Here is a 23,661-nt window from a genome sequence, read left to right as displayed (position 1 = left end):
CAGAAAATCTCTCAGAGTCTCCTTAACTCTGGGAAGGCTTTGAAGGTAGATATGGGAATGTCTGTAAGGCCATTTACTTGGAGGACTTTTGTTAACAGTTGTATAAAGACGATTCAGACAAAAGATAGCTAGAACGAGTACTTAAATGAAGAAAGATGGAGGAGAGCAGTAGGAATTACATAAGTCTTATATTCCTTTGTTTTAGGTACCTCTTGTTTCTTTAATTTTTCATTAGCCTTTAATGAAAAATATTTCAATGCAGCTATTTTGGAATTGTGAAACCTTTTGGATCTGGTGCATGCCAATTAAAATAAGTATTCCATTCTGTTTTTTTAATTTTAGAATTCTTATGTTTAAGTGCACTTCTTACATGATCTTATCTAATTGGAAAGTTCCAAATTCGGATTGTTTTTAGGAAGATTTTGCCATTTTTATAGATATTTATAGTTTCTAAGGCCATAGATTTTAGACATAAAATAAGTAGGTGTGCCAGAAGGTGGCATGCCTGGCTCTTTAAGATTTAAGGATCCTATCGGCCAAGGCTTTGGGTTTCTCAAAGCCAATCTGTCACCTAAAAAGGATGTGTCACTGGGTTGTGCAGTGTTTTATAGTGTACCTTGTTGCATGGAAATTTTCTTGAGCTTGGTGGGGGAGCTAGTATCAATCCGAACCCATTCTGTGACCAACTTATCCAAACATTCAGTGTCTTCTTGAGACGTTGAGCACTCCAGCAACCTTTAAATGCTCAACCTGTGGGGTTTAAGATGGCAGCATAGAAGGATCTGAACTCATCTCTTCCCATGAACACAGCAAAGCTACAGTTACACATAGAACAGTTAGGGACCTGAAGGCTAGCTGAATAGCACCTCCACAAGGATAGAAGGGCCACATCAAGATAGGTAGGAGAGGCAAAGACATGTCTCACAGAAACCCCATCCCAGGCATGCCCCCCCCCATTCATGCAGGATCTCATAGTATGGAGCTTGTTTCTGAGGCACAAGAGTTCTCTGCCACACATCAAACATCCCAAAGCATTTGTCCTTGAAAACCAATGAGGCTTAATTCCAGGAGAACCACAGGGCTGTAGGGAATGGAAAATCTGCTCTGCGGAGTCTCATGCACAGGTTCATTCTCAACAATTTGAAAAGTGCCTAAACCATATGTGAAGGAGTTCCTCTCATTTGTTAAACTTAAAGAATCTGCCAGAGGGCCAAGAACCTGTTAGGAGCTCTTTCTGGATAGAATGGTGGGCTCCATTTTTGCATTCTCCTTTTGCTTTGTTGGTGCTGTTGCCGGCAGGCAACATTTTGGTACCCCACTTTTAGCCTGCTAATTCTGATAGGAGTGCCCTGATCCTGTGTACTGCAGCTGTGGCCAGCCCTACCACAGCTGGTGGGCATGCACAGCCCACACAGGGAACACTCCTTGAGCACCAGCCTCTGGTGGCGGGGGGCTGTGGGGAGGCGCTGTGCTTCTGGGCCTCATGGGTCTGAAACAGTCAGAGAGACAGTCCTCATCAGGCTACCACCCCCAAGACACTGTACTAACAGCAGAAACACATCCCGAGTCTTCATGTAAAAAAACCCTAGTTTCTTGTCTTGGAACCTCAGCTTGTGGGTCAGGCATCACGTTTGTCACACAAGAGGCTATAGAGGTACCCACAGGGAACATGGGCAGGGAGACACCCAAGTCCACATGGAATATTCTCCAGGATGGATCACATGTTTGGGCACAAAACAAGTTTCAGTACATTCAACAAGACTGAAATCATATCAAGCATCTTTTTCAATCACAATGGTAAGAAACTAGAAATCAATTATAGGAAGAAACTGGGAAGATCACAGATATGTTAATATTTAACAATATGCTACTGAACAACCAATGGATCAATGAAGAAATCAAAGGAGAAATAAAAATACCTGGAGACAAATGCAAATGGACGTACAACAGTCCAAACTCTGTGGAATGCTGCAAAAGCAGTTTTAAGGAGGAAGTTTGCAGCTATACAGGCCTGCCTAAAAAAACAAGAAAAGTCTCAAATAAACAATCTATACTTAAAGGAGACAGGAAAAAGAATGAATCCCAAGTAAGTAGAAAAAGGAAATAAGGGTCAGAGTAAAAATAAAGAAATAGAAACTAAAAGCACAAAAGAAAAGATCAATGAATGAATTAAAAGATCATTAAAATGTCCATATACCCAGAGCAATCTACAGATATACTATATATAGAAAACCCTTGAAGACTCCACAAAAAAGCTGTTGGAACTAATATATAAATTCAGTAAAGTTACAGGACACAAGATCAATATACAGAAATTTGTTGAATTTCTACCCACTAATAATGAACTATAAGAAAGAAAAATTAAGAAAACAATACCACATACAATTGCATCAAAAGAATAAAATTCCTCAGGAGTAAATTTAACCAAGGAGGTGAGAGATCTGTATGCTAAAAACTGTGAGACACTGATGAAAGTAATTGAAGAAGATACAAATAAATAAAAAGATATTCTGTGCTTGTGGATTCAAAGCAATCCCTATCAAAACCCCAATGACATTTTTCATTGAACTAGAATAAATCTAAAATTTGTATGGAATCACATAAGACCCCCTCAAAAAGGCAAAGCAAGTAACCTTGAGAAAGAAGAACAGAGCTGGAGGTATCACACTCCCTGATTTCAAACTATAGTATAAAGCTATAGTAATCAAAACAGTATGGTGTTGGCATAGAAACACATAGATCAATGGAGCAAATAATAAACCCATACACATATATGGTCACTTAATTTACTACAAAGAAGCCAAGAATATAGAATAAGGGAAGGAAAGTCTCTTCAATAAATTATGCTGGGGGGGCGCCTGGGTGGCTCAGTCGGTTAAGCGGCCGACTTCGGCTCAGGTCATGATCTCGCGGTCCGTGAGTTCGAGCCCCGCGTCGGGTTCTGTGCTGACAGCTCAGAGCCTGGAGCCTGTTTCAGATTCTGTGTCTCCCTCTCTCTGACCCTCCCCCATTCATGCTTTGTCTCTCTCTGTCTCAAAAATAAATAAACGTTAAAAAAAAATTTTTTTTTTAAATTATGCTGGGGAAACTGGAGAGCCACATGCAAAAGAATGAAACTAGACCACTGTCTTACACCATATACAAAATAATTCAACCTGGATTAAAGACTGGAATTTAAGACCTAAAGCCATAAAATTCCCAGAAGAAAACATAGGCTGTGGTCTTCTATCATGTCATCTTCAAATAGTGATTATTTTCATATTTTGGCTGTTGTAAATAAAGCTGTACTGAATACAGGGGTGCATATATCTTTTCAAGTTAGTATTTTCATATTCTTTGGATAAATACCCAGAAGTGGATTAACTGGATCATAGGGTAGTTATATTTTAATTTTTTTTAATTTATTTATTTTGAGATAGAAAGACAAAGAAAGAGAGAAAGAGAGAGACAGAGAGAAAGCAGGGGAGGGGCAGAGAGAGAGGGAGAGAAAGAATCCCAAGCAGGCTCCATGCTATCAGCACAGAGACTGATGGATGCCAGGCTCAAACTCATGAACCGTGACAGCATGACCTGAGCTGAAATCAAGAGTTGGACGCTTAACCAACTGAGCCACCCAGGAGCCCCAGTTATATTTTAATTTTTGGAGAAATCTCCATTCTGTTTTCCACAGTGGATTCACAGATTACATTACCACAAACAGTGTATGAGGGTTCCCTTTTCTCACATCCTGTCCAACACTTGTTATTTCTGTCTTTTTTATAATAACCGTCTAAGAGGTGTGAGGCGATATCTCATTGTGGTTTTTAATTCATATTTCCTGATAATTAATTATGCTGAACATCTTTCATATGCCTCTTGACCATCTGTATGTCTTCTTTGGAGGAATATCTGTTCAGGTCCTCTGCCCGTTTTTAAATCAGGTTTTTTGGGGTTTTGTTGTTCACCTACATGAACTCTTCATATATTTTGGATATTCATTCCTTACTGGATATATATGACATTTTTTGCAGCAATTTTTTGGCGGGGGGTGGATGGGTGGGTGGGATCTGACTCCAAAGGCAAGGGAAACCAAAGCAAAAGTAAACAAATTGGGCTGCATCAAACTACAAAGTCTCTGCACACAAAGGAAACCATCAACAAAATGAAAAGGCACCTACTGAATGGAAGAAGATATTTGCAAACTTAAATTGGGTAGGGCTTCAAATATTTCCTGGTTCCTTTACATTCTGATTGGCTTGCACCATTCTCCCTTCAGGAATATCCACCCCACTCTCGCCCTGCATTTGTTTCTTCTGGTAACTCTCACCTTGTCAGTAGAGTATGACTCCACAGAGGACCTTGGGTTCACTGATTTTTCACTCAGGTGTGTTCTGGTTTTCCAGGGCAGATGCCATAGTTTCTATTCGTGTTCATTTTCCAGCGTTTGACACATGCATTTGTTGACCGAATGAATAAATACATGAAGATTGGCTGGGAAACCCGCCTTTAGCAGCTTAAAGCCATCCTGAAATGTGGCTCTAGCCACCTTCAAGTAATGTTAATAAAGCCAGAGTAAAATGCTGGCCTCTGACTGTGGGTGTTAGTTGAGGTTTTGACATGGAGCGCATGGTACAGAGGCGATAAGACCTGTCCTCTGCAAAGAACAAAGCTAATGTATTGGAAATGCATGCACTTAAGACTCATTAGCAGGTACCTGTGACTCTTACTTCATGGGAACTAATGTTTCATCTTGAACAGCCTTTCAGAAACCCAGATTACTTCATTTTCTCATTTCCCTTTTAATACTGCTGTCTCTGGGGGTTTTGTGAAAAAGCCTAACGAGCAGTTTGAATGGCAACCCAGGCATCTCGTTGTGATGACACTGTCTCTGTTGCTGCCTCCCTATGAAGGAGGGCTGTGTCTGCTGCTCCTACATCCCGTGGCTTCTCCTACAGCTGTCACTCCCTGGAAGGATATAAGACTTTAATCTCTGATGTTTCCCACCTACGAGGTAGAAGGGAAAATTAGAGATGTTATCTGAATAATTAATTCAAGCCTCAGATGGAAAAAAAAAAAAGATTTTTTTCTAAAATATCCAGATCATTGAGACTCCTGTGTTCTATTTATCTGGGTAGGTGGCTTATCTTTTAACTAATTGAAATGGCAGCAAGTGCTCTTGAATATATTACCGTATCATTGAGATCCACGACTTCTAGGCATCAGCTTAAGAGTGGAAAATGTCTTAGCCAGACAATAATCATCTAGTTCGCCTTCTGGAGATTGCCACAGAGAATCAAATTAAATGGTCTTCTCACTGAATTTAATGTAAACCTATACCATACTATTGAGCAAAGGTTCCCCGTGGCTGGGAATTGTTGGGAGAAGCACTGTGTCAGCTGTAGCTTTTGTGTATCACAGACAAGCTCAGGTGATGGTCCCAGGCATCCAAACAAGAGACGGACTAGGAGAAAACCATTCTATTCCTTTAGTCTGGAAAACTGAAAACACTGTCTAAAATCCCCAGCAGACTCTAGCTTTTGTCCATGATTCCAAGGTTCCTAGCAGCCTCAGTTGATTATCCCTTCTCCTTAGTTCTGAAAAATCAAAAAAGGTGAATTTGTATGACAAATGTCGGAAGGGATTCTCTGTGAAAGATATTCAAGAATTTCAGCAGTGTGTCATGTTTGAAAAAGGGATGGCTAAGTGTTTCTTTTCTCTTAATATTCTTTTAGAACTAAGCAAGACACACATGAGAAGTCAAGTAGGGAACCCAGTTATCTGGATAACCACAGCCTGAATGCCAGTTCCCAATCCACTCTGGCCATAATCTTAGTGATGCCTCCCCCAGTGCCATCAGAGCTGAATAACGAATCCTACTTTTTGTTTTCAAAATAGAATTCTTCCTTCCTTTTGACATTTCCATAAATAACCGGTAACAAAGTAATATGGTACTTATCTAGGTCACTTGATTTGCTGTTTTGACCATGGGGATATCCTGATGCTGTGGGAACTTTCAAGGGACTTTCGCAGGTCTAGACACTTGTCCATTTAGTTGCGGTTCACTTAAAATGCAACGCTTTGTCTCTGCTCTTGTATTAACTCTCCTATACGGGGCGCCTGGGTGGCGCAGTCGGTTAGGCGTCCGACTTCAGCCAGGTCACGATCTCGCGGTCCGTGAGTTCGAGCCCCGCGTCAGGCTCTGGGCTGATGGCTCAGAGCCTGGAGCCTGTTTCCGATTCTGTGTCTCCCTCTCTCTGCCCCTCCCCCGTTCATGCTCTGTCTGTCTCTCTCTGTCCCAAAAAATAAATAAATAAAAACGTTGAGAAAAAAAAAAATTTTTTTTAACTCTCCTATAGATGTTCAAATCTTGATGGAGATGCTGGTGGGTTGATTTTTCTCCCTATCGTTCCAACTTTCCCAATCATATTATCTTAAATCACTGAAGGGGCTCCCGGGTGGCTCAGTCAGTTAAGCGTCTGACTCTTGGTTTCGGCTCAGGTCATGATCTCACAGCTTCGTGGGTTCAAGCCCCGCATCGGGCTCTGTGCTGGCAGCATGGAGCCTGCTTGGGATTCTCTCTTTGTCATTCTCTGCTCATCCCCCACATGCACTGTCTCTGTCTCTCTCAAAATAAATAAATAAATAAACTTAAAACAATAAACTAAATCACTGAAGATAGGCCTCATCCTTTTTAATAGCATCAGTTCTTAATTATTTCCTTCTTCTTCCAAAGGATATCTCTTGATTTAAACCATCTCTACCGGCTCTTGTATTATAGCCTGGGTGCTGAACTGGTACAACCTGGTGTGGCTAAGAGAATGAGTGACAGCTAGCATTGGATTTGAATAGCCTGGACTGGAAATATCAGGAGTGGGCACAATGAGGGGAGGAGAGGGACTTGGGAAGGAATGTCTCACCCAGGACCCCATCTGGGATGTGAACTGGCCGTGCCACTTCTCAAGTTAAGGGAGAGGCATAAGTATGACACAGAAGGGAGAAACCAGATGCATTTATGTTGCCAGATGTGATCTATGTTTGCCTCTTTATTACTGCTCTAAGTTGTCTTCCAAAAAAATGGTCTCACGTATGAATGCTGAATTAATACCAGCTATGGATGTGTTCATCTGGGGCACTTTGATAGCAAAAGGAAATGCTGCTGTGGCTGGTTCAGCACCCCTGTATACTGATCGTGGGCCATCCTGGGTCATGTTCCCCAGGATTGGCACTTCTGTTAGAGCTGCAGTCCAGGGTGGTGCCTTCCTCCGTCCTGACGGGTGATCTAAAAAAGCCATGTTGATGACCACCTATCCTCCTGAGGGGAGAGCTGTGCATGTCTATATACCTGGCCGGTAGTTCCTCTAGGACCTTGGCAGAAACTGTCTGCCGTGTTCCTTCTGCCCAAAGGACAGTGTTCAGAATCACAGTACTCATGAAAGCACAATGTAGGGGAGTCCCCCACTACTCCTTCCTGTCTTGAAAAGCGCTCAGTGTCCCCCAAAGAGCCTCTCTCCTTACCTGGGCTTTCTTGGCCTTAAAGTCGGTCTTGATTCTGCTCCAGCCTCACACCCCCCGCCCCCTCCCTGCTCCTGCTCTGCATACCCTCTGCTTCAGACACACTGGTCTTTCAGTCCCTGGACACACGTGGGCAGTCTTTGTAACTCTCTTCACGCCTTTCCATATGTTCTTTCTGCCTAAAACATTTCTAAGTCTTATTTCCTTCCCTAACAAAATGAGTAATTACCTTCCTATCCTGCAAATCCCTCTAAACTTGTTTCTTTGTCACCCTATATTAAAATGATTAATTTATGTATCTTCTCACCACTAGATAGTATCCAGCTCATAACATATGCCTCATCTCCGGTGTGGTACAAGCTACACTGTATGTGCCCACATGTGTTTAAATTACATATTAGTTAGCCATCATATACCATTGGTGAAGTTACTTTGCACTATAATGGTACAGAATAGCCTTTGTACTGTATTCTATGGCAAAATAAGATTTCAAATACAGTATGTTCCAGAAAACCAATCCAATTCAGTTTGTATTGACGTAAATGTTGGCAAAGCTGTGAAAATGAAGGATGGGAAAATCCTGACATTTATTTCTCCTGATTAGTTCTGAGGAGCAAAGTGTCCCAGGGCACATGTTATTAAGTGATTCAGTGTCCCCGACAATAAAATTAGGCACAAGTACCACTTGCCTTAGATGCACTGACACTGCCAGACTCCAGAGTGAATGCAAGGACCACGAGATCCCAGTGGAAATAGGCCACACACGGTGATGTCCATGGTCTCCATGACTGTGCCTCCTTCATTTACACACTCCCCTCAAGGACCCCCTCAAGAACCTTGTTCCTTTACCTCTCATCCTTCCATGAGACTTAGAGCCTCGGTTGCAGATGGCACTGTGGGTTTAACTTAAAGAATCATCTGATGAAGGTGCTCCCTACAGGTGGACTTGGCTTTCAGGATTGATGTAGTATGGGCTTCCCCAGACATAGCAGGCTCCTTGCCCCTAGCTCTCCTCTCACTGATGCAGGCTGATGTTTCTAAGGTGAACAGACTGTATCCTTCCCCAGATAAAAAATCTCCTGTGGCCCTTCCTCCAAGGGAGGAGGTCCTATGTCTTGGTGTGTTGTGGGACCCTCTCCCCTCTCACCCCTTGGCTTCCCCTCAATCCACTGGTATGCCAGTGGTATGCTTGTCAAGCTCTGCCTTTTTAAAAAAATATAATTTATTGTCAAATTGGTTTCCATACAACACCCAGTCTTTATATACAGAGCTCCTTCTGCTTAGATTGGATTTCCCTCTGCCCAGGTCCAGTTGGTGACCTTCCCACTTCTCCTTCCAAACACGGAGGCTCTGTTCTCCCATCTGGAAGGTTATTTCCAGCATCTCTCTCCCTCCCACAAGGACCTTGCCTACCTCTCCTGTTGTGGTCCTTGTTGTTGTTTCAGAGTTGACTGCTTAAATGCTTGCCTCCTGTGCAAAACTCTTTGAGGGTAGGAGCACTGTTTAATCCATCCCTCTGTGCATACTCAATAATTGGTGCAATGTTTTGTACACACTAATGATTCAATAAACATCTGCTCGTTGAATGGGCTAAAGGAAGGAAGAAACCAAAGACAGTTTTTTACTTAAAAATCTGACCAACTCTGCTGGACCCAGCCTCCCAGGGGGTGCCACAACTTAAGAGAGCATCTCTATGGCGCCCTGAGCCTCCACAACAAATAATAAGGTATTTGAGGATTAACTTCAATAAGGATGCAAACTTAGCACCTCATTTCAATCCTGCAGAAATGTCCTTTTTAGAACTATATTCATTGCCTGACCACACTGACGATTAGTCAGCAAATCTGAACAGGATTGTGAACAGAGGAGCAAAACACACCATGGCTTACATTCTTTGCAAGCTTGATGCTCCCTCCTGAGTAAGGCAGTGGGGTCCTAGCCATGGAGCCTGGGTTCCAGGCGTGGCTCCCCTGCTCACGTGCTGTGCCCAAGGCAGGCCACTGCCCTTCTAGAGCAGCAGGAGGGACTGGACACGATCCCACCACTCACTCTGGGGGTCTCTGTGACTTGGTTTTATGGGTCAGGTTTGTTAGGCAGGTGGCGGTGCCCTGGGTGTGGAAGAGACACAGTGACCTTGCTTGGCACAGCAGCCCTGTGTGGCTCCAGGAGTGGAGTTGTGGTGGTCGGGGGTGTGGTTTACGGCTGCCCAGTTCCACAGCCTCGTTGCTCCCTCGCACTCCCACCAGGGGGCTCCCAAGTGGTCAGTGGGGTCCCTGGGGCTTGAGCGCCATGACCTGCTGGGAGTGACACTGTGGTTCTGGGAAACGAGAGCATATTCTTTGCTTTGGCATGTGTCAACACCTAAAGAAGGGACCTTTCCAACTTGCATCAAGATGAGACTCTCCTGAGGAAGACAAGGACATGTCTGAGATAGAAAAGGGAAAGGCATCTGTGCATTTCTATTCATTCTCTGTCTCTTGTCAGTCTGTCCATCTGTCTGCCAATCTTTCTCTCTCACAAAGACACACACACATACACACACACAGAGGAAGACCATTTTCAGCGATGTCTCTTTTCAAGTAGATCAGGAGATGCTTCCCTTAAATAACATGGGACGGCCCCCCTTGCCTCCTACCTTCCTCTCTCTCCTTACCCTGTCCCCCTACCCCTGCCCAGACTTTGACAGCTTTGTTATTGAACACCTTCAAGCATAAATCTCCCAAGTGGCCCAGAGTTGCACCAAGAATTCCAGATTTGACCAAAATGGTAACAGGTACATATCCTCAAAGCATGGCCGGGCCTCCTGCTCACCTCTCTTACATACAAGCTGCAAGAGTGGCATTAGAGCAACAAGAAACAAAGACATCCCTCTGCCACCATCACTGGGGGCCCCAGAGAGAAGTGCGGGTGGGGGCTGTTCAACTCTCTTAAACCTATTGTTGGATTTTTTTTTCTGTTAGGGGTAAGGCTTTTTGTGTTCCTAAAATAATTCATTTGACTGTCATTTTAACAAGTCCCTTGTCTGTTAAATCATGACTTCCTATGTGGATATTCCTTGACTTAGTTTGATTTGCTTATTAAAATTTCTTCCGCCTAATGTTCCCTTCCAGCCGGCAATGTGTGGGATTCTATTTCTTCTTCAAAGAAAAGGAGCCCACACAATTTAGTTTATGTAATTCTGTGATATTCCTCTGCACAATGGCCACCACAAAACACAGCTTTTTCAACACATGGCTTCGAGGCTTAAAACACAGTTTTGAGGCACAGTCTCAGGGACAGGTGTCAGGAGCTAAAGAGTTGGATAGAGATGGTAATATTGCAGCTACCTCCTACTTTCCTCCTCGGAAGTGCTTGGCCATTTGATGATCTGTCAGATCAGCCACCTCTGTCCCGTGAGCAAACATGCGAATGTACAGGCTAGACTTGGATCTCAGGATGTGAGATGCAGAAGGGGACCCAGGGTTGGGACCTCATCCCCACCTCTCCCTTCTTACCAGTGTCATTCAGGAGCCTGTCATGGGGATTCTGGACAACAAGCCTTGTGCTTTAGGCAAAATAGGCACTGAGAAGGGTTCCTGAACTCAAACAGCAAAGCATCATGTCATGGGTCTGCAACACAGAGGCAGATACGCCCCATCCCGAACCATCCACTCACTCATTCATTCATCCGACAGAACATCTACTGAGCACTCACTACCTTCTCACCAGGCACCACTTTAGCTGGAAATGCAGATCCAGAAGAGCTGGGCAAGGCCCGTGTTCTTTTGGCACTTGCTTATTAATAGAAGGGAACTGATAAGAAATAAGTAAGACCGTTGCAGATAGAACAGGTCATTCAGGCTCTGGTTTATCTGCATCAAGGCCGGACAGAGAGATGTGGGATTGGGAATAGGAACTGAACTGAGAGCAGGAGGTTTGGAGCATAACGGGTGGAATAAGCCCAGGGGGCTTTTGCATGTGGTCAGAAGGAAACACAGCTAAACACAGCCCCAAATAGACTTTTTCTATTATAACCTTGACTTTTGTCAAAAACTTGTGCGAGAATCTGCCACTGTTTGTGATTTTAAAGTTTTTTAAAAGATAATGTTCACCACATCCTGTGGTATTCCCCATGTAAAGTCTAAAGTGAAGCATTTTATTAAGAACCTGGAGGGAGCAAAAATTCTAATATTCTGATCATGAGAACTATGCTTTCTTTATGTCTTCTTGGTTGTCAAGAAGATCAGAGGAATATTTGAATCAGTTTCTGCAACTATATCTGCCCAGGTTATAATTTGGAGAGAGTGTTCAAGATTGATAAAAGCGCCCACTTCAGTCACACAGAGCAGGCTCACATCCCCATTTCCTACTGTAAGAGGACCTTGGGAATGTTTATTAACCACCTTTCTGAGCTGAGTTTTCACCGACAAGGGAGGGGTGATACTCAGGAGGTTTCTAATGTGATAATGCACCACACTCCCAGCATAGAGTAAATGCTCATAATTATTAATCTTTTCCGTATTGCAATTTCTGTCAGGTCTCTATTCCTCTATTTCCCTGTACGTTTCTTTTGTTGCAAATTTTCTCAAATCCATTGTAGAAAGAGACAAGTTACATGTAAATTTTTTTTAAGTTCCATTACCCCCTGATGGCAAAACCAGAGCTGAGAGTAGGATAAAAAAGCTTCAGGCATGTACTTGCTCAAAATAAAATCTGTTCCTGAACTCAAAAAACTGTTATGGTCCTTCTTCCAGCTAAATAATGCCAGTTTCTATAACCTCGTCTCATATACTTTAATGAGGTTTCCTTCAGGGCCTGTGTTTTCCACTCACTGTTTTTGATTTCTTAGTGTAGAGGCAATTTTTAAGAATCATTTTCTCTATTGTAGATATGGCTTTTGTCCACTTTCTTTTCATTTCTGAGATGGTACTCACTCACGGCTTTATATATTCCAAAACAGAAAAGCTATTAATGACTTTGTCAGTTAGAAATTGACAAAGCAGAATCTTTTGTCTCCCTGTGTTCTGAAAAAAAAAATCTATGATAACATGTCCCTTCCCTAGAAGTGACAATTTTTTCCTTTAAGATTCCATCTCCTTACAGAAGGTTTTGTTTTTGCTAATCTACAATAGTGCATAAGAATAACTTAAAACATTAAACATGCAAGGCCGGCCCAAGATTTTTTAAAAGTCCAAGAATATATCACTTAATTAAAAACATTTTAACAATTTTGAGTTATTTAAGTTGGAAAGCAAAACAAGTAAACAAAATATCATTGTTGGATCCTTGCTGCACATAGGAAAACAGCCAGCAAATGCAAGCTTACTCCCTATGAAGTAGGTCACAATGTGATAGATTGTTCTCAGCGGCTCACACATTGGATTCACTTTTTCAAGGGTCAGTTAAAATCTATGCTTAACATAGCCCACAACCAGAGAGGCTTGATTACAACCAATAATTGGAAAATTACAGTGTTGCTGAAACTGTGACTAATATTCTCTTGGTTTCTTATCAGTGTCTGTTACTCTTCACCCAGGCAAGAGAAAATAAAAGACACTTGAATTACTTAATGGGATGGAGAAAAAACTGGAAGCAATTTAGTGATACTGTTAAAATCCTCCTCATACAGAGAATGGGAAAGCCACTCCTCTTTGCAGGGAGGGAGGAGAAGTCAGGTCTCTGTCCCATGAGATTTGCCTTAGCAATTAGGAAGAATTGCGAGATGATAAAATAGTGGAATCACTGTCTGGGAAGAGAGTGGTCTTTTATCCACGGCCATTTAAAAACAGGACAGATCCACCTCTATCTCCCATGGTTCAGATGTGAAGGGAGAATGATTAAATTATTTCTTCCACCCGGATGAGTCTATAGTGTGAGCCAGGAACACTTGTGAATGCCCGGGAAAACATAGCCACAAAGGAATCGCACGTTGGGAATCAGCTATCCACCTGCTGCGTTCAAGAGGCAGCTGTCGTGAGTCTTTAACGATAACACCTGTTTAGGGACATGATGGCATTTAGTTTTATGTTAGCCTTTGTACATAACTTTTTGTCTCTATTTTCTTCTCTCTCTGCACTATCTACTAACTTGTCATGTCTTTCTGTATTTTATCTATTTTTAATGGCAAACTTAAACACTTTCTGCAAAAAGAAATGACATGATTGAAGAAAATCCATCATATTAATTAAAGTTTTGAAGCTCTGCGTGTGTGTGTGTGTGTGTGTGTGTGTGTGTGTGTGTGCACCAGGAATCATGCCAGTTCCAGGGGATATAAAGAGCAGGGAACACTGGCTTCAAGTCTTCACAGCATAGGGATGCACATGAACAGGTCAACTAGCAATAATACAGTAAGGATCTCTGCAGGGGAAGGGGGTTCCTGTGGGATCAGGGAGCAGAGGCCCATGTTTTCAGGAATGGGAAAAGGCTGGAAGGAGAGGTTATAGCAGAGTTGGTGCTGGAGCGTAATCTTGAAGCATTTCTACTGCAAGTACAAACGGAGAGAATGTGGGCAAAGACAGGGATGGGAGAGTGCAGCCTTCAAGGAACAGCTCCGAGAGCGCCCTTCTTATTCCAGGCAAATGCCATTATTCCAATCAAGTAAATTACTGACAAATGTCTTCCTTGACTAATGTTTCCTTGTATGCCTTAGTTCCCACCACGTGGACAGGGATCACTGGTGTAACTTGACAGTTTCAGGAGAGTTGCCTGGTTTCCAGGGAATTCTGATAAAAATACCACAGCAGAAGTGTCTTCAACAAAAGAAAAGCTCTCTATAATCTCTTTTGAGGCCGTGACTGATACTATGTCAATAAAAATCCCTCTGCCTCAACATTAATGCATAAATACCCTTTTTCAAACACAAACTTTTCAGATAAAGGGATGCTCCCCTCCAAAAAATTGGTATGATACCTTTACAAATACACTAGACTGTTTAATGTTTGGAATTTCAGTTTTGTGATTAAACCTGCAGGGCCATGACTAGAAACGATTTGTGGGTTTGTTGCAGGAGGATTTAAGTATGAGGGCTCTGGGGATGGTGTGAGGGGACCCTTGGCCAGTGAATGAGCCTGGCCAACTGCCCAAGACCTGTGTTTCAGTGAGGCTTTTTTAGTAAAGCAATATCAGTAGTATTTTAGTAGCAGATTTTCATTTGTTGAGTACTCACTATGCTAAGGGCTTGATTTGCATTATCTCGTTAAGTTCTGACAACAGCCCGTTTACAAATGGTTACTGAGGACCAGAAGGATTAATTAAGTAAATCGTCTCAGGATACACAGGTTGGAACTTGGTAGGTGCTGCACCAACTTTGGTTTAACTTGCAATTATATTCTTGAGTATTTAATTCCTAGTTGCTTTTAATCTCCATAATAATACTTTAAGATGTTATCAGTCCACATGAAGTTTATATAAACTGCAGAAATCTTATGCTCTAGCAGCAGCCTTTCTTTGTTGGAGATTTACAAAGGTCTCTGGACAAAACCCCTGGAGGATGGTCAGGTAACTGAGGTCTCTGAACTGCCCAAAAGAGCCCAGGGCACCTGGGAAGTGCACAGATAGCTCATGCTTCCTGGGCTTTGCCAGTCTTCCTGACAGGAAGACTGGTTTCCAGGTGACACTGGGGTCTGTCCATGTTCATACTGTCATAATGACAAGCATTTAAAAAAAAATGACCACATGGTACCAATAGTGCGATGAGATGCTTTCTGAAGTCTGGCTTTTCTGCCTATGGTAAATTGCATGGTTACCGCCAGTGGGGCCAGAAGAATGCCTAACAAGAGACTCAAATAATGAATGACTAGGCATGCCACATGGCCATTAAGGACCGAGACACAGAATGCCAACACTGTGCTTCATCAGGTTAATGGACTTTTTACAAGTGCCCTGTTCTTGGAAGATGGAAAAAGTGCAGGCCTAAATTGCTGCTAAATAGACTTATGTAATCCGAAGAGTAGACTGTCGCTGAGGCCTGGTCCTCATGATGTGTAAACAAAAAGTCAGGAACTTGCATTTGATTGATGTGTGTAATAAGTAACTGCCCCTGGGATCTAAACTGCATGACTCAACACATTTTTAGGCCTTAATCTTCTCTTGAAAACAAAAGTGTTATTAGTTGTAGAATAGCATGTACTTTTATAGCCAGGAACCCCAAAAATGTACATTTAAATCCCAGTTTCAATATACTTTGATGGAGTCAGAACACTTGCTTGTTTCAAAAAAGAATACCTTGTGCAAGTTCGAAAGGATGTTTTTTCCCCATGTTTTAAAAGCTACAAACAACCCAGCTATTGCGGAGTATCGGCTCAGCTCACATGGAATGCTCAATGTTGCAAATGATAAAAAAAAAAAAAAATGCATTTTTTCTCATCAGATACAATGGTTTCTACAATAACGTTGGCTCCAAGGGAGACATGGTCCTCTGAGATTGGATTTTGTTGGAAATTATGGTGTTTGAAGATTACTAAGGTATCAGAGGTCCTTAATAGAAATCTCAGATGACCGGGACATTCTGTAGGATAGAGAGTTGTAATGCAAGACTGGTGGCCTCACCCAGCAGGGACCGCCTCTAATTCCGGGTTGTGTATAGGGTGTCGAAGGCTGCAGGGATCACTAAAATGTTCAGTGATAATAACCATAATCAACCCTAAAGAAGGATAAAATTGGATCCAATTGAATTGATGCTGGATTTCTCAAAGGACGGCACTCTGGGGGCAGTCACACCGCCGGGGCCATTTGGTCCTCCTAATCCCTGTGGGCTAGAAGGAGTGGGGAGAGACAGACCCCAGCAGAGCATGGAAAAGCATGGCCCCTCGGGGAGCTTGCATTTTTGTTCTTGCCATCCCTGTGTAAACCCTGAGGAAGATGCTTTGTGTCGTATTTCATATCTCCCTTGGAGAGCAGCTATCTCACAGCCCATCTCTCCCAGCATATACTTCTTTCCCTGGGAAGACAGTGATTGTGGAGCTGGCATCTTCCACCCCTGCTCATTGTCTGTTTTCCCCCACAGAATCTGTACCAGAACAGGTTTTTAGGCCTGGCCGCCATGGCATCCCCATCTAGAAACTCCCAGAATCGCCGCCGGTGCAAGGAGCCACTCCGTCACAGCTACAACCCTGGCCAGTTCCACAGCATGGCCATCAGGACCGGCCCCCACGGCACCGTCACCATCCCCCGCTCCACCAGCGACACCGACCTGGTCACCTCAGATAGCCGCTCCACACTTATGGTCAGCAGCTCCTACTACTCCATAGGACACTCTCAGGACCTGGTGATCCACTGGGACATCAAGGAGGAAGTGGATGCTGGAGACTGGATCGGCATGTATCTCATTGGTGAGTAGGACAGCACTTAGCCAGACTCGCTGACAGAGTGCTGCAGACAGAATGGTCTTGGCCATGTGGGTCAGGTGGTCAATGAGCGTAGCATTCACAATGCACTTTTAGGTATGCTTTAATATTTCAACAGACTCCATACTTTAATTAAAGTGCACAATTTACAACCAAATGTGTTATACACCAAATTCTTTTTTTTTAAGTTTATTTATTTATTTTGAGAGAGAGAAAAACAGAGCACACAAGTGAGGGAGGGGCAGAGAGAGAATGAGAGATAGAGAATCCCAATCAGGCTCCTCCCTGTCAGCACAGAGCCTGATGCGGGGCTTGAACTCACCAACTGTGAGATCATGACCTGAGCCGAAGTCAAGAGCTGGACTCCTAACCGACTCTTAACCCAACCCAGGCACCCCTGTACAGCAAATTCTAACACACTGGAGGACCCATTCACTAAGGCTTCTCTTACCATCTCTATTCAGTGGAAGAAAACCATGAGTTAGAAGGGCCAGCTATGGTTGAACACAAATGTTATTACCATTTGCAAGTATAGACGCTCTTGTAATTATGAATAAGTTAATATCAAAAGCCTGTTTTCAAGTCCGTATGTTTATAACACCAAAGCAACACCATATACACAAGCAAAGGACACACATCTCTACGGAGGGGGTTCTACTTTGTTTCCAACATAATCATGTGCCTCTTTTCACCTGTTCTTTGACCATTCTTACTGCTTTGTATTCAAAAGATGTAACGGGCTTCAGTGGACAGTGACAGCAAGCAGACCGCAGGCTGGGAACAGAGTGATGGTTGAGAGGAAAATGGCCACACAAGTCTGTGTGCTGCAGAAAACAGATCTCACAAATTTGAAATCCCATGAAAAAATGTATTTGATCTATTTTACATGATAGAATTGAGTGTGTTAGAAATTGATGCATTTATGCTGGTTAACTGGCAAGCAGAGGTGTGGTTGCTGGGTGGGGGAGGGGAGTTGCTCAAGTCAGGCACCAAGTTCAAGGGAGACCAGGCCTTCTGCCATCAGTCTGTGCAAGGAGCAATTTACACATTCTGACACACAATGCTGATTTAACATGGAATATCACAGAACCCAGTGGATTGTTCTAAGTATTTTGCAACCTGGACTGTTTTTCTGATAAACTAAAGGGGATCTTATCTAACTAACTAGCTGTGAGGGAAATATTTTTAGATCTCTTAACAGCTTTGCAATCAGCTTGGCTGATGTATTTACAATATATGCATTATTGTAAAGATGGAGAAACATAGTTTTTTAAATTTGTACACAAGTAATGGTTACTAGCTAAGTTGGACTTAGGTAAAATTGAATTTGCTGAAAAAATAGTTCTTGTGTAAAATTGTTTGGATACCATCAATCTAACACAGAGCTTGCAAAATAACAGCCCACCAAGCATATTTTTAGTCCACATTGTTTTAAATTTGATAAGTTATCAACATTGAAAAATGTAGAGATTTCACATTGAAATCCAAATTTCTAGCTTCTTTCACAAAAGCCCTCAATTTGGCAGACTGAGCCTGTAATTCTACTTGGCTTTAGTTTGCTAAAGTTAAGCATTAACTGCCTCATTTAGCCTGGTCTGCACCCTTTAGTTTTGCCACAGTCTCCCTCCCACCCATCCCTACTTTCATTGTGAAATGTTACTTGTTTAGCACCTTAGGCAATTAGGGTTTTGGCCCCAGATCTAGTTTTGAACCAGCTCTTTGAAGCTGTACCTTCCTGCAGTGGTGAGTCCTGTTGTCATTCATTCATTCATTCATTCATTCATTCAGGGAACCATTGGAGGAGGAGAGTGTTTTGTGGGGAAGGTGAGAAATCCAAAGACATTCATCCAAGATGAAGGAATGGGCAGATCTGGAGCTCAGCCCTAGATCCAGGCTGTGGGTGGAGGTTTGGGGTAACTGGCACCCCAAGAGTCAATTAAGTCATTGTGGATTGTGTAGAAAAGAGGACCGGAACACCTCTGTCAGAGGGACGGACAGGAAAGGTGCTCACAAAGGAGGTGGAGGAGGGATGGAGACTTAGACCACGTCACAGAAGTCAAGAGAAAGTGGCGGAGGAAGGAAGGGGCAGTCAGCAGCATCAAATGTCGTAAAACTCTAGGAATGAATAAGATCTGGTGTTAACATGACATTCTGACGGAGACAAAAGTAAACACAGCTCGTCATCTTAGGATCTTAACTTGACAGTTTGCTCTTCTCATAGTAGCTGCACATATATAACTGTGAAGTTATTTAATGCAGAACGCCAACACTTTCAGCAACATAGCATTTCAGAAATAATTTCCAAATCCAAAATTATCTGTGTGCCTTAAGAGTTCATAATTTGTAGGTCCTTAGTAACGTGTCTGTCAGATTTGCAGTGTCTTGCCAAAGATCGAATCACCATTCTAGGCCTAAAGATTTAGAGATGATGATTTCATTTAATCTGTCATTTCACCACTGAAGAAATGGCGATGCAGTGGCTCCCAAGGCCACACAGCTGCCCTCGCCTGGTGGCAGACCCCATGCTGCCCATAGGAACATCTCAGTGGAACCTGGTATGGTATCATTCCACGCCAGTGGAAAACCTGTCCACGTGAGGCCAGGTTTGTGATGCTTTTAGCTCTGGCCTCTAGAGCTCCAGGAATACACGACTTTTCTTCTGCCATAGAGAGTGAGACACCTGCATGTGGACGGGCACGTGTGGCCCTCTCACCAACACCAGTGCCGTCCTTAGCCAGGAACCCAGTGATGGGACAGTGACAGTAGCATTACCGTTATTATCCGTGAAATCCAATTTGGTTGCCCTCCTTTATGAGTGGCCATGAGCTCGATATGGAGTAACGAAGGATTCTCTCTCCTGGTGACACAGAATGGGGAAAGATCATGTGGTTTCAGTGACAGCTTGACCTCGTTTAGAATTCTATCCTGCCACTGGCCAGATGTATGGCCCCAGACAGGTACTGTCATCAGAGCTCTAGGTTTCTTATCTCCAAAACAGAGGGGAAAACATAACTTTCTTCTCAGGATCATTGAGCAGAATTGATGAGACACTGCACATTTACTGCCCGTTGATCAATACTTCATGTCTTGATCTACCTTGTCAGGGAGCTCTATTCTCTGGATGTGTGATAACAAATTACCTTAATTCCCAGGCTTCGTTCAGCCTAGCCTTCACCCTTAGATGGGTACTCAATCGTTGTAACTGTGCACTATAGACAAAAGCTTCTTACCAAACCAATAGGAACATGGAAACAGATTTTAAAGTTCAGTAAATGGGAAGAAGGTCATCACCTGGTCAAAAATAAGTACATAGAAGCATGTTTATTAGAAATCGGCATTTCCAGAAAATAGTTCTGCCGTTATTCATTTGAAAATGCCTACTTGACTTTGACAAATAAAACCTAATTATTTATGAGTTCTATATTTAGGGTTAGAGAGTCAGCAATGCCCATGGCTTACTCATACTAAGGGAACAGTCTTGTATAATTGAGTTAGGATACATAAGTTGGAGGATACAACTAATACCTCTAGTCATTAGAATGCTAAGTCAATGAGAATGTATCTATTCAAGTATTTTTCACCTCTTCATCTCACATTCATGTTAAAATAATATTTAAAATCTTAAAACCCTCTTTAGGACTATCAGTTTTTTAAAAAATAACCATTCCTTTGACTCTGTTGGAAGCAGCCCTTATTAAAACTGCTTAAACATGGAATAAATGTGTAATTAAAATTATGAAAATATTGGGACACCTGGGTGGCTCAGTCAGTTGTGTGTCTGACTTCAGTTCAGGTCAGGATCTCACAGTTCAGTTTGTGAGTTCAAGCCCTTGTTGGGCTCTGTGCTGACAGCTTGGAGCCTGGAGCCTGCTTCAGATTCTGTGTCTCCCTCTCTCTCTGCCCCTCTCCCCACCCCCCAAAAAAAATAAATGAAAAACATTTAAAAGATTAACATTCTCTTACTGTTCTTTTGCTGAGTGCTTTTAATCATAGACCAGAGGTTCTCAATCGAGAGTGGTTTTGCCCCCCTTTGATTATCAGAAAGTGTGAGTTCCTCTGGGAAGCAGAAGTCAGGTTGCATTTTCTTTATTGGGCTTAGGAGATGTAGATAGTGGATCAATTCTCCTTTTTAACTGGTTCTGCGCTTACTTGTCGATTCTCTTCTCAACAGCAATAGTCTTTTTGTTGTATACTTTTCTATTACAGATTAGGGTCCGGAAAGCAGAGTTACAGTTTTCATTTTGATGACAACGCAAGAAAAGTACATTTCATGTTTTTTAGGTGTGCTGTTTCTGTAAACTTCACTAGAACTTTCTGATCCAAATTTTTAACAAACTGCAGAGATCTTTTCTTTGTTATAAACTGTGGAACAAGAGGTAGGATTTTACACACTAGAAAAAATAAATGTCATTAAGCAAATAGCTTTTTTGAGGAACTTAATACATCTCTATGTGTTCCGTACAAAGTGAGTAATGACAAAATTTAAAATAGTACTGGCCTAAGCAGTTGCTTCAGGTTATTATTAATGGTTTTGCATATTACTCATGGGGCTTTGCCCCATTGTTAGCCCAGACTGTAAGCAGTAAGATCTGCTTACTAGTGATGTCTGATAATGTTCTCTGACCAGTACCTGTATTCACTCATTCAGTCCTCACAACAGACTTTTGAAGCTGGTATTGATATTATCCCCTCATTGTAGTGAGGAAGCAAAGACACAGGGGGATTAAATAAGCTACCTAGGTTCACATAGGTGCTAAGGTAGCCTAACGTTCCTGCTTCAAGGGGTTGTCAATATCCCTGTAATCACACAAACATTGCTCCCACAAAATGACTTCCACTATGACAAAAAAATACGGAAAAAAAGAACCTTGGGACAGACGGCCCAGGGCCTATCAATCCTCAGGGTGGCAGAGAGCATGGCTGGGCCCCCACCATCCATTCCAGGCCTCTTCTTTTCTCCAGTGCTTTCCTCTAGTGCAGAATCCTGTCCCTAAAATTTGTATTTCTCAGACTCCTGTGCAACCATGTCCCAGATGCACACTGGTCCCTTCATTAGGCACACCTGTGCAAGACAGGGAAGGAGGCAGCAAACTGTGGGGTTCCTCCTCCTACTGGTTAGCCTGTGGCTGCCTCAAACATGGCTTTGGAAAGTTCAGCCATCCACCACAGTGCCTTGCTATCCACTCACTCACTTCCTGGGTGATGTGGTGGTGGCAGGTACCCATCTTGCTACAGGCTGGTTGCTCTCTGTGGGTGGAGAGGCAATCGCTGTGGCCTGGGAAGCAGCCTCTTGCTGTCCTGCCCACTGGCCACCGCTGCTCTATGAGGTTCTTGAGCTGAGCAGTTCCCATGAGGCCACTCTGAGTGAGGTGGAAGCAGGGCCTTGGAGAACCAGTTATTCTGGGGCTGTTCCCAGAGACCCAGCCTGGAGTCCATTTCTCTAGGAACCCAATCCTCTGCATTGAATCCCCTTCTGCATAAAATATCTGGAGTGATTCTGTTTCTCTGCATCTGACCCCCACAATACACTTGAATTCCCAAGCAAAGACCAATAACTTTTCCAACAATTGGCAATGAATGTCTTTGGGGAAGGAGTTGACCTCTCAGCACAGATGGTTCAGGCAGGAATATCGACTATTCTTTTTTCTTATGTGCTATGTGTTATGAAGTATTATAAATGTAAGAGAATGGGCTATTTATCAGGACCAATTGACAGTCTTTTAAAAGGTGTCATGTTTAATTTTTTTTTACGTTTATTTATTTTTGAGACAGAGAGAGACAGAGCATGAATGGGGGAGGGTCAGAGAGAGAGGGAGACACAGAATCTGAAACAGGCTCCAGGCTCTGAGCTGTCAGCACAGAGCCCGATGCGGGGCTTGAACTCACGGACTGAGAGATCATGACCTGAGCCGAAGTCGGACGCCCAACCGACTGAGCCACCCAGGCGCCCCAAAAGGTGTCATGTTTAAATGTGTACAGTGAAGTGTATCTTGTTTTCTTTAAAATGTGTGTTATTTTGCTATCCTCATTAGTCTTTGCAGATTCTTCCCACCTACTCATCCCATCCTTTTCTCCTTGAGGTTCTCCTTGTGCTGCTGTGGTTCCTTAATAGTTAACCTATTCTTAAACTTACTATAGTCTAATGGAATTGCCTGTTTTCTTGAATAGGTCCCCAAATCTATTAGAAACTTCCCAAGAACATAGACCATATCTTGTTCACCAGTGTGTCCGCAGGGTTTAGCACAATGCCCAGAGTGGAGGAGATACTTACTGCACATTTACCTAATGCATGAATGAGCATCCCTTCTAGATATTATTTACAGGGATACCTGATCATAACTGTTAAAATGAATATTCTGGTGATCAGAGTGGAAGATTCAAGTAAATACCTCTCCTTAGAGAATTGCTATAATGAGGCAAATCTCTACACTGAAAACCCAAGGAGCTAGGAAAATATTATGCCTTTTTGGCAGAAATGAGGCAATTACGGTAAAAGACATATTATGCAATCATCTTAGTAACCCAACCAGGGCTGTGAGCACACACTGTGAATATTAAGACTGGCAAATTTTGCAACCAAGTGATTTTCCAGGGGATACAGTGCCTGCCATTAATGAAGCAGAGATAGTGTTGCTGTGCCCAATTATCTTTACCAAAGACGAGATAGCCAAAAATGTGCAGTCAACATGGGAGGGCACAAGCACGTTGACCAGTTGTCTCATTTATTCCTCCACTAGGAGGTCCCAGTGATTAGTACCCCACCCCCATTTTGCAGGGGAGGACCTAAAGATGTAGACTCGATGCCATTGGTATATGGCACAAAGAGCCTTGATAACTGAGTCCTTTG

General features: G+C 42.8%; 1 protein-coding gene across 1 annotated transcript in view; it reads left to right on the top strand.

Annotated features, from left to right (window-relative positions):
• The window catches only part of HECW1 (HECT, C2 and WW domain containing E3 ubiquitin protein ligase 1), a 400,133-nt gene that overhangs the window by 148,099 nt on the left and 228,373 nt on the right, over positions 1-23,661 (top strand). The window contains exon 6 of the mRNA XM_042963608.1: positions 16,475-16,799. Within this exon, the coding sequence (XP_042819542.1) occupies positions 16,475-16,799 (325 nt within the window). The remainder of the gene's footprint in view (positions 1-16,474; positions 16,800-23,661) is intronic.

The sequence above is a fragment of the Panthera tigris genome, chromosome A2 (genome assembly GCF_018350195.1).
Source record: "Panthera tigris isolate Pti1 chromosome A2, P.tigris_Pti1_mat1.1, whole genome shotgun sequence".
In the NCBI taxonomy this organism is placed as follows: domain Eukaryota; kingdom Metazoa; phylum Chordata; class Mammalia; order Carnivora; family Felidae; genus Panthera; species Panthera tigris.
This window is presented reverse-complemented; position numbering and strand designations above follow the sequence as displayed.